Source organism: Crinia signifera, chromosome 2, assembly GCF_055691185.1.
Source record: "Crinia signifera chromosome 2, ASM5569118v1, whole genome shotgun sequence".
Classification (NCBI taxonomy): domain Eukaryota; kingdom Metazoa; phylum Chordata; class Amphibia; order Anura; family Myobatrachidae; genus Crinia; species Crinia signifera.
This window is the reverse complement of record NC_139218.1, coordinates 400,551,655-400,563,984: the sequence shown is the minus strand read 5'-3', so window position 1 is coordinate 400,563,984 and position 12,330 is coordinate 400,551,655. Positions and strand designations below refer to the sequence as shown.

The window sequence follows — 12,330 nt, the reverse complement described above, 5'->3', positions numbered from 1 at the left end:
ACGTCTATATCTAGGACTACCTGTACCTACATACACTGTGCCTACGTCTATAGCTAGGACTACCTGTACCTACATACACTGTGCCTACGTCTATATCTAGGACTACCTGTACCTACATACACTGTGCCTACGTCTATATCTAGGACTACCTGTACCTACATACACTGTGCCTACGTCTATATCTAGGACTACCTGTACCTACATACACTGTGCCTACGTCTATAGATAGGACTACCTGTACCTACATACACTGTGCCTACGTCTATAGCTAGGACTACCTGTACCTACATACACTGTGCCTACGTCTACAGTATATCTAGGACTACCTGTACCTAAATACACTGTGCCTACGTCTATATCTAGGACTTCCTGTACCTACATACACTGTGCCTACGTCTATATCTAGGACTACCTGTACCTACATACACTGTGCCTACAGTACGTCTATATCTAGGACTACCTGTACCTACATACACTGTGCCTACGTCTATAGCTAGGACTACCTGTACCTACATACACTGTGCCTACGTCTATATCTAGGACTACCTGTACCTACATACACTGTGCCTACGTCTATATCTAGGACTACCTGTACCTACATACACTGTGCCTACGTCTATATCTAGGACTACCTGTACCTACATACACTGTGCCTACGTCTATATCTAGGACTACCTGTACCTACATACACTGTGCCTACGTCTATATCTAGGACTACCTGTACCTACATACACTGTGCCTACGTCTATAGCTAGGACTACCTGTACCTACATACACTGTGCCTACGTCTATATCTAGGACTACCTGTACCTACATACACTGTGCCTACGTCTATAGCTAGGACTACCTGTACCTACATACACTGTGCCTACGTCTATAGCTAGGACTACCTGTACCTACATACACTGTGCCTACGTCTATATCTAGGACTACCTGTACCTACATACACTGTGCCTACGTCTATATCTAGGACTACCTGTACCTACATACACTGTGCCTACGTCTTTAGCTAGGACTACCTGTACCTACATACACTGTGCCTACGTCTATAGCTAGGACTACCTGTACCTACATACACTGTGCCTACAGTACGTCTATATCTAGGACTACCTGTACCTACATACACTGTGCCTACGTCTATAGCTAGGACTACCTGTACCTACATACACTGTGCCTACGTCTATAGCTAGGACTACCTGTACCTACATACACTGTGCCTACATCTATATCTAGGACTACCTGTACCTACATACACTGTGCCTACGTCTATAGCTAGGACTACCTGTACCTACATACACTGTGCCTACGTCTATAGCTAGGACTACCTGTACCTACATACACTGTGCCAACGTCTATAGCTAGGACTACCTGTACCTACGTACACTGTGCCTACGTCTATAGCTAGGACTACCTGTACCTACATACACTGTGCCTACGTCTATATCTAGGACTACCTGTACCTACATACACTGTGCCTACGTCTATATCTAGGACTACCTGTACCTACATACACTGTGCCTACGTCTATATCTAGGACTACCTGTACCTACATACACTGTGCCTACGTCTATATCTAGGACTACCTGTACCTACATACACTGTGCCTACGTCTATATCTAGGACTACCTGTACCTACAAAACCTGTACCTCTCTCTATATCCATTATCTCTCATTGGGGCTTTATTTCAGGGGCAAGGAGTTAAACAGAACATCCCAAAGGCGTTGGAGTACCTCCAGAGGGCGGCTGATATGGTAAGAAGTATATTACACGTCAGTCCCAAGGGTGTGTAGTGACATTCTGTGGTGAAAGATATTACAGATCCGTACAATAGGTGTCCCCGAAATGAGATGGACGTTCTTATGCCAGGCATGTTCTGGATGTACTGTAAGTCAACCATGTACGTTCTGGATGTAAGTCAGCCAGGCACGTTCTAGATGTAAGTCAGCCAGGTACGTTCTAGATGTAAGTCAGCCAGGCACGTTCTAGATGTAAGTCAGCCAGGCATGTTCTAGATGTAAGTCAGCCAGGCATGTTCTAGATGTAAGTCAGCCAGGCACGTTCTAGATGTAAGTCAGCCAGGTACGTTCTAGATGTAAGTCAGCCAGGCACGTTCTAGATGTAAGTCAGCCAGGCATGTTCTAGATGTAAGTCAGCCAGGCATGTACTAGATGTAAGTCAGCCAGGCACGTTCTAGATGTAAGTCAGCCAGGCATGTTCTAGATGTAAGTCAGCCAGTGTTAGGAGCTGCACGGGCAGCGCCTACGCTCGCCCGGCAGTCTCCACGGATGTGGTCCCGGCGGTTGCCGGGTTACCGCGACGCCGTCGCGTCACCAGCCGAAGACTTCCGGCGGACGGTGACGGGCGTCAGACAGCCGGGATACAACCCCTTCCTCCCCTGCCGCAGCGGTTGCCTAGGCGACGGGGGACGCCTGGCGGCCGCAGGGAGGAAGGGGTGCACATGACGCCGCACGCAGCGTCAGGACAGCGCATTGGCGCGCTATTTAAACTGCCTGGCCGGCGCATTCAGACGCCGGCTATAGTTCTAGATTTAGCATCTTGAGTGTTCCCGGTTCCAGGCTCCTGCACAGCGTTTTGTCCCTGTCCTCAGTGGCCTTGTCCTAGCTGCCTCCAGGATCCCTGTCATCTCCTGGTTGCAGATCCCTGCATTTACAGATAAGTTGGGAGTTTCCCACTCTCTGTTTCTTGCTTTAGCATTTCATTATTGTGTCAGCATTCTGTGTATTGTTACACCTGTCAGCATTTCTTATTGGGTCCATCTTGTGTATTGTTACACTTGTCAGTATTATTTATTGTATCAGTGATTGTGTATTGTTACACCCGCTGGCAACATCATTTGCCTAGGGGGTTTCTGCCTAGAGTGTTATCCACGGGCACCCCCCTCCATAGGGCAGGGTGGTTCTCGCCTCTTGTTTGTTAGTTAGCTTTCCCCTTGTTTACCTCTGGCCTTGGCGGCTGCGTTGTCACTAGTAAGACTAGGTGGCATCAGGGTGGGAGCCTGACTAACGGGCTCCCACGAACGCGGCTATTATTGGTGAAGGTTAGCTTAGCACCCGCCAACTCCACGGGGTGACAACTGAGTTAGGGTTGGCGAGATCTCCCGAGTCCCTAACATTATAGCCGGCCAATACTTCACATTCCACCTCTCCTGGCTTTAGTTCAGTTGTCATGGATCCGGCCCAGCAGGCTGCTAGTCACGCTTTGGCGGGGCAGATGCATACCCTGACACAAGAGCTCCAGAAATTGACCCTCTGGGTTAACTCACAAGAGGAACGGGTACAGGGGGTCTTATCCTCATCAAGAAACCCTGAGCCCAAGTTGAGTCTTCCGGACCGGTTTTCCGGGGAACGCTCCCAGTTTTTTAACTTTAGGGAGTCATGTAAGTTATACTTCAAACTCCGTCCGGCGTCCTCCGGCCTGGAATCCCAGCGGGTGGGAATGGTTATCTCCCTGCTACAGGGGGACCCACAGACCTGGGCTTTCGGCCTTCCCGCAGGGTCCGAGGCCCTCACCTCTGTAAATGCTTTCTTTTCTGCCATGGGGTTGCTTTACGATGACCCGGACCGTGCTGCCTCAGCCGAAGCCAACCTGAGGGCACTACGGCAGGGTCAGGGTAATGCAGAGGCGTATTGTACTCAGTTTAGGAGGTGGGCCATTGATTCAGGTTGGAATGACCCAGCACTCCGCAGCCAGTTTAGAATTGGTCTGTCTGAAACCTTAAAAGATGCCTTGGTTCACTACCGTACCCCGACCTCCCTTGATGAAATTATGGAATTAGCCATCAAGGTAGATCGCAGGTTCCGGGAACGACAGAGGGAGAAGGAGTCCGGGATATTTCCCTCGTCTCCTCTGGGGGAAACCTCGGAGGTTGCCTGTGACGAACCCATGCAGATTGGGGCCATGCGGTTGTCAGCCTCAGAGAAAAATCGCAGGAGGCTTAAGGGTCAGGGTCACCGTGCGGTTGTCTGCCCGTTGAAGGCGGGAAAAGACAGGGCCTAAGTGTTTTAGGGGAAACTCACTTGGGCCTATCTTGTTTTTCTTCCCTAGATTCGATCTTTATTCAGGTTTCTGTTACCTGTAAAAACCGCACTGTCGATACCACTGCCTTTGTTGATTGCGGCGCAGCCGGCAATTTTATTGACGAGGGTCTGGTTCGTTCGCTGGGGCTCGAGCCCATTCCCTTGGTCAATTCCTTGTCGGTCTGTGGCCTAGATGGTCAGTCGCTCTCCAAAGGCAGTGTTACCGCATGCACTCCTTCTCTTCAGCTTTTGGTGGGGGCTCTTCATTCAGAAGAGATTTCCTTCTTTTTGTTTCACTGTCCACTCACGCCACTCGTCCTGGGGTTACCATGGCTAAGGAAGCACAATCCCAGTATCGATTGGACCACTGGAGAAATCACGCGTTGGGGCTCCTCTTGTTCTGACCATTGTCTCTCTCTTCCTCTTCGTCTCGTTCTTCCCGTTTTTTCTTCCCTACCTCTACCCTACAGAGATTTTGCCGATGTGTTTTCCAAAAAGGAAGCAGATACGTTGCCCCCTCACCGTCCCTTTGATTGTGCCATAGACCTAGCCCCCAATGCCAGATTACCCAAAGGACGCCTATATGCCCTCTCAGCACCTGAATCCCAGGCCATGGATTCATACATAAAAGAGAGTCTTGAAAAAGGATTCATTCGTCCTTCTAAGTCTCCCGTAGGCGCAGGGGTTTTTTTTGTAGAAAAGAAAGACGGGTCATTACGTCCCTGTATAGATTATCGGGCCTTGAAAAAAATTACCGTAAAAAATTCCTACCCGTTACCACTCATCTCTGTTTTATTCGACCAAATCCGGGAGGCGAGAGTCTTTTCCAAGATCGACCTTAGAGGAGCATATAACCTCATTAGGATTAGGAAAGGAGATGAGTGGAAGACTGCCTTTAATACTCACTCGGGCCACTACGAGTATCTTGTAATGCCGTTTGGCTTGGCCAATGCTCCTGCAATCTTTCAGGATTTTATCAACGAGGTTCTCCGGCCTTACCTGGGGTTATTTGCTGTAGTTTACCTAGACGACATTTAGATTTTTTCCAAGTCACTTCCTGAACATCGGCAACACGTCCGTTTGATCCTCCAGAAGTTGCGTGAGAATCAACTATATGCCAAACTCGAAAAGTGTGAATTCGAAATTTCTCAAGTCTCATTTCTGGGCTATGTCATCTCTCCCAAGGGCTTTTCAATGGACCCAAGCAAGGTCCAGGCCATCATGTCCTGGGCTCGTCCTACCAACCTCAAGGCGATCCAAAGATTTTTAGGATTTTCTAATTATTATCGGAGATTCATCTGTTCTTTTTCTGACATTGTCGCCCCCATTATTGAGTTGACTCGCAAAGGAGCCGATCCAGAAGTTTGGTCCCCACAGGCCATCGAATCCTTTCACAAGTTAAAGAAAGCCTTCTGTTCGGCTCCCGTCTTACATCACCCGGACCCCAGAATTCCTTTTCTCGTGTAAGTTGACGCCTCGGATGTAGGGGCTGGAGCTGTCCTTTCCCAGAAGGATGTTTTTGATCAGAAGGTTCATCCTTGTGCCTTCTTCTCCCGTAAGTTCTCCACAGCCGAAAAGAACTATGATGTCGGGAATCGTGAATTGTTGGCCATTAAGTGGGCTTTCGAGGAGTGGCGTCATTGGCTTGAAGGGGCCAAACACGTCATCACCGTGATCACCAACCACAAAAACTTAGCCTACATTGAGTCGGCCAAACGGCTAAACCCACGACAAGCTCGGTGGGCATTGTTCTTTACCAGGTTTCAGTTTATTATTACGTTCAGACCTGGTCCCAAAAATGTTAAAGCTGATGCTTTATCTCGTAGTTTCCAGACTTGTCAAAGTGCTGAACTGGAGGATGCACCCATTGTCCCGTCTTCCGTCATTTTTGCGGGTTTGACTCAGGACTTGGCCTCCCGTGTTCTGGCTTCTAAGCCTTCAGCTCCTCAGGGGACTCCACATAATCGCCTGTTTGTCCCTAAACATCTTAGAGAATTGGTCCTCAAGGATTTTCATTCCAGTAAGGTCACGGGACATCCTGGCGTTACTAAGACCCTTGAGCACTTGTCCAGAGCGGTATGGTGGCCCACCATAAGACAAGATGTTGCTCGTTTTGTTTCTTCTTGTCCTGTTTGTGCTCGACATAAGTCTTCCAGATTATCTCCAGTGGGTACACTCCTGCCATTGTCCATTCCAGAAAGACCATGGTCCCATATCTCTATGGATTTTATTGTCGACCTTCCTCCATCTACTCACTTCACCACCATTTGGGTCACGGTCGACCGCTTTAGCAAGATGGCACATTTTATACCCTTGCGTAAACTTCCCACAGCCAAAGAATTGGCACAGCTCTTTATCACTCATGTTTTCAGACTCCATGGCCTTCCCTTGGATATAGTTTCGGATAGGGGGTCTCAGTTTGTGGCCAGGTTCTGGAGAAGTTTTTGTGTTGGGTTAGGAATACAGGTCAGTCTTTCTTCTGGATATCACCCACAGTCCAACGGACAGACCAAAAGGGTCAACCAGGCCTTGGAACAATATTTACGCTGTTTTGTCTCCAAATGTCAGAGCAATTGGGCTGAGCTGGTACCTTTGGCCGAGTTTGCTTATAACAACTCCTATCATGTGGCTTCCAAGAGTTCGCCCTTTCTGTGTAATTTCGGGTTCCATCCCAAATGCAACTCCTTCTTTGTTCCTGGAGATTCTTCTCGGTCGCCCTTTTCCACGGTGGCCCTCCTTAGGAAATCATGGCAAAAGGTTCATTTAGCTCTGAGACAGTCTTCTGCACGTTCTAAAATTTTTTTTGACAAACATAGGAGACCATGTGTATTCCGAGTTGGGCAAAAGGTGTGGTTGTCAACTCGCAACATCAAGCTTCGCCAGAGATGCCCAAAATTAGGACCCAGATTCATCGGTCTATTCCTGATCACTGCTCAGATCAACCCGGTGGCATTTAGGTTGCAGCTTCCCAGAGCGCTGCGAATTAATAATGTCTTCTACTGTTCTCTTCTCAAACCAGTCTCGATGGCTCCTCAATCGGGGTCTGCTCAGAAGCGTAAACCAGTCCTCGTTCAAGGGCACAAAGAATTCATAGTGGAGCAGATATTAGATTCCAAGGTCGTTCGGGGTCAACTCAAATTCTTGGTCCATTGGAAGGGGTTTGGAGAAGAGGAGAGGTCTTGGGTACCTGAGCGATTTTTACATGCACCCAGGCTCAAAGCAGAGTTTTTTAAGACCTTCCCGTTCAAACCTGGGTCTAAGGGTTCGGTGACCCCTCCTCAAGGGGGGGGTACTGTTAGGAGCTGCACGGGCAGCGCCTACGCTCGCCCGGCAGTCTCCACGGATGTGGTCCCGGCGGTTGCCGGGTTACCGCGACGCCGTCGTGTCACCAGCCGAAGACTTCCGGCGGACGGTGACGGGCGTCAGACAGCCGGGATACAACCCCTTCCTCCCCTGCCGCAGCGGTTGCCTAGGCGACGGCGGACGCCTGGCGGCCGCAGGGAGGAAGGGGTGCACATGACGCCGCACGCAGCGTCAGGACAGCGCATTGGCGCGCTATTTAAACTGCCTGGCCGGCGCATTCAGACGCCGGCTATAGTTCTAGATTTAGCATCTTGAGTGTTCCCGGTTCCAGGCTCCTGCACAGCGTTTTGTCCCTGTCCTCAGTGGCCTTGTCCTAGCTGCCTCCAGGATCCCTGTCATCTCCTGGTTGCAGATCCCTGCATTTACAGATAAGTTGGGAGCTTCCCACTCTCTGTTTCTTGCTTTAGCATTTCATTATTGTGTCAGCATTCTGTGTATTGTTACACCCGTCAGCATTTTATTATTGTGTCAGCATTCTGTGTATTGTTACACCTGTCAGCATTTCTTATTGGGTCCATCTTGTGTATTGTTACACTTGTCAGTATCATTTATTGTATTAGTGATTGTGTACGGTTACACCCGCTGGCAACAGCATTTGCCTAGGGGGTTTCTGCCTAGAGTGAAATCCGCTGGCACCCTCCTCCGTAGGGCAGGGTAGTTCTCGCCTATTGGTGTTTAGTTAGCTTTTCCCTTGTGTACCTCTGGCCTTGGCGGCTGCGTTGTCACTAGTAAGACCAGGTGGCATCGGGGTGGGAGCCTGACTAACGGGCTCCCACGAACGCGGCTATTATTGGTGAAGGTTAGCTTAGCACGCATCCGCCAACTCCAATAGGTGACAACGGAGTTATGGTTGGCGAGATCTCCCGTGTCCCTAACAGCCAGGCACGTTCTAGATGTAAGTCAGCCAGGCACGTTCTAGATGTAAGTCAGCCAGGTACGTTCTAGATGTAAGTCAGCCAGGTACGTTCTAGATGTAAGTCAGCCAGGCACGTTCTAGATGTAAGTCAGCCAGGCACGTTCTAGATGTAAGTCAGCCAGGTACGTTCTAGATGTAAGTCAGCCAGGCACGTTCTGGAAGTCAGTCAGCCAGGCACGTTCTGGAAGTCAGTCAGCCAGGCACGTTCTGGAAGTCAGTCAGCCAGGCACGTTCTTGAAGTCAGTCAGCCAGGCACGTTCTGGAAGTCAGTCAGCCAGGCACGTTCTGAAAGTCAGTCAGCCAGGCACGTTCTGGAAGTCAGTCAGCCAGGCACGTTCTGGATGTAAGTCAGCCAGGCACGTTCCGGATGTCAGTCAGCCAGGCACATTCTGGAAGTCAGTCAGCCAGGCACGTTCTAGATGTAAGTCAGCCAGGCACGTTCTGGAAGTCAGTCAGCCAGGCACGTTCCGGAAGTAAGTCAGCCAGGCACGTTCTGGATGTAAGTCAGCCAGGCACGTTCTGGATGTAAGTCAGCCAGGCACGTTCTGGATGTAAGTCAGCCAGGCACGTTCTGGATGTAAGTCAGCCAGGCACGTTCTGGATGTAAGTCAGCCAGGCACGTTCTGGATGTAAGTCAGCCAGGCACGTTCTGGATGTAAGTCAGCCAGGCACGTTCTGGATGTAAGTCAGCCAGGCACGTTCCGGAAGCCAGTCAGCCAGGCACGTTCCGGAAGCCAGTCAGCCAGGCACGTTCTGGAAGCCAGTCAGCCAGGCACATTCTGGAAGTCAGTCAGCCAGGCACATTCTGGAAGTCAGTCAGCCAGGCACGTTCTGGATGTAAGTCAGCCAGGCACGTTCTGGATGTAAGATATTTATAAGTTTAACTGCGCTGGAAATTTTTTGAGCAGCCTTAATGAGGTGGTTTTATAGAAAAAGAATTTATTTAAGGCGCTTAAATAAATTCTTTTTCTACGTTCTGGATGTAAGTCAGCCTGGCACGTTCTGGATGTCAGTCAGCCATGAATGTTCTGGATGTAAATCAGCCAGGCACGTTCCGGAAGCCAGTCAGCCAGGCACGTTCCGGAAGCCAGTCAGCCAGGCACATTCCGGATGCAAATCCTACTTACATGTTCTGTATCATGCTACTATGGATAAAATGTATCTAAGATTCTAAAGAATTTGTTAGTGGATAAATGGAGAAGTTGCTGAACCAATCAGCTTCTAACTGGCACTTATCAAGTACATTCTATACAATGATAAATAGAAGCTGACTGGTTCCTATCGGCAACCTCCCCACATCTCCACTAATGAGAAGATTGTATAACTCCCCCATTAGATACATCTCCCCCTATGACCTCAGTCTTCCAACCCTTTCATCCAGGACTTTGTGCCAGCACTGAACAGCCTGGGCTGGTATTATGAGCAGCACGAGAAGGACTACAGGAAAGCTGCCGATTTCTGGGAAAGAGCCGACAGACTTGGAAATTCTGAGGCTCCGTTCAACCTGGGAATCCTGCACTACCATGGGCTGTACCCGGGCAAAGCGCAGAACCACGTGAGTTCCTCCCTTCATCGGTGCTACGGCCTCTGGGGAGTAGACAAATGGCAATTATGTATTATAATGAAAAATATAAGAATGTGCAGCCACTGGCAAGAGAATGTTTTAATCAAAAGGATTGTGAGGATCTTAAACTTACATAAAACACATTAATTGCTGATATTTCACAGTCATGGTAGATAGAAATCTAAAATAAGCTTATAAACAGACAGACCATCGTGCAATATTATTTAAAACAGGGAGAGGGTTTATTTTCTCTCAGTGCACTGACATCTCCTATATATTTGGCTACATCTGTCACTCAAAGTGGGTGTCTGTGTCTATAACGCTCTGTTCCTGGACTTTCCTCTTAATGTGTGATTGCCTTCATCTGTGCTGAACACCTTTCTGAGAAATTAACCTGTTTAAAACAGGTGATGGCAATCATACATTAAGGGGAAGTCTAGAAACAGAGCATTGTGTCCCTCCTGGAGAGGGTCATGTTGGGAGGTATGTGACAGAGAACCAGCCCAGTGAGCCCACAGACAGTGCCAGACACCCACTGCCTTCCCATGTTGCCCAGCACTGCTACTCCACAGTCACCAGGTGAGCGCCCCCCTCCCGCGATTTGCGGCAAACCCAAACCCCCCCCCGCGCGCGCGCCCCCCCCCGCGATTCGCGGCAAAAACACCCGCTCCCCGCGACCCCCCTACCGCGATTCGCAGCAAAAACACCCCCGCGACCCCCCCTCCCGGATTCGCTGCAAAAAGAACCCCCCCACGACCCCTCCCGCAATTCGCGGCATAACCACCACCCGCGACCCCCCCTCCCGCGAATCGCGGCAAACCCTCCCCCGTGACACCCCCCCCCCCCCCGATTCGCGGAAAAACACCCCCCCCCCCCCCCGCGACCTCTCTCCCGCGATTCGCGGCAAAAAGAACCCCCCCCCGCGACACCCCGCTTGCACGATTGACGGCACCCCCCCTGCGACCCCCCTCCCGCGATTCGCGGCACCACCCCCCCGCAATTCGCAGCAGCCCCAGGATTAAATGGCACATGCAAAACACTGACATGGTTATGGTCGACAATGAAAAAGGTTGACATGAGTTTTTGAAGATTTATTTTAAATTTTTTCATATTCATTGTCATGTGTCGACATGGACACCAATGAAGTGGCACACTTATGTCAACATTTACATGTGTTGACCTTTCTGTGTTGATTTTTTTTCTTGTGGCGATTCACGTCACACCCCCCGCAACCCCCCCTCCGGCGATTCGCGGCACCCCGGCAACCCCCCGCGACCCCCCCCCCTCCCGCAATTTGCGGCAACCCCCCACCGGAACCCCCATGAACCCCGCTCTCCCGCGATTCGCGGCACCCACCCCCCGCAACCTCCCCCCTCCCGCAAATCGCGGCACCCCCCGCGATTCGCGGCAGCCCCAGGATTAAATGGCACATGCAAAACACTGGCACGGCTATGGTCGACAATGAAAAAGGTTGACATGAGTTTTTGAAGATTTATTTCATTTTTTGAATGTTTTCATATTCATTGTCATGTGTCAACATGGACACCAATGAAGTGGCACACTTATGTCAACATTTACATGTGTTGACCTTTCTGTGTTGATTTTTTCTTGTGGCGATTCGCGTCACACCCCCCGCAACCCCCCCTCCCGCGATTCGCGGCACCCCCCCAGACCCCCCACCTCCCGCAATTCGCGGCAACCCCACACCGGAACCCCTGTGAACCCCGCCCTCCCGCGATTCGCGGCAGCCAACCCCGCGACCCCCCCTCCCGCAATTCGCGGCACCCCCCGTGATTCGCGGCAGCTCCAGAATTAAATTGCACATGGAAAACACTGACATGGCTATGGTCAACAATGAAAAAGGTTGACATGAGTTTTTGAAGTTTTTTGTTTCATTTTTTGAATGTTTTCATATTCATTCTCATGTGTCGACATGGACACCAATGAAGTGCCACACTTATGTCAACATTTACATGTGTTGACCTTTCTGTGTTGATTTTTTCTTGTGGCGATTCGCGTCACACCCCCCCACCCCCCCGCAACCCCCACTCCCGCGATTCACGGCACACACACACACACCTCCCCCGCGATTCTCGGCACCCCACCCCGTGACCCCCCCTCCCGTGATTCATGACACACCCCCGCGACCCCCCCTCCCATGATTAGCCGCAACCCCCGCCCCGTAACCCCCCCTCCCGCGATTCGCGGCACCCACCCCCGCGACCCCCCCTCCCGCAATTCGCGGCACCCCCCCACGATTCGCGGCAGCTCCAGAATTAAATTGCACATGGAAAACACTGACATGGCTATGGTCGACAATGAAAAAGGTTGACATGAGTTTTTTCATTTTTTGAATGTTTTCATATTCATTCTCATGTGTCGACATGGACACCAATGAAGTGCCACACTTATGTCAACATTTACATGTGTTGACCTTTCTGTGTTGATT

The 12,330-nt window shown here is 50.4% G+C and overlaps 1 protein-coding gene across 1 annotated transcript in view; it reads left to right on the top strand.

The window, feature by feature from the left end:
• The window catches only part of LOC146058627 (protein sel-1 homolog 3-like), an 83,216-nt gene that overhangs the window by 52,442 nt on the left and 18,444 nt on the right, over window positions 1–12,330 (top strand). The window contains 2 exon segments of the mRNA XM_083170901.1: window positions 1,690–1,752; window positions 9,699–9,872. Coding sequence (XP_083027027.1) covers window positions 1,690–1,752; window positions 9,699–9,872 — 237 coding nt within the window.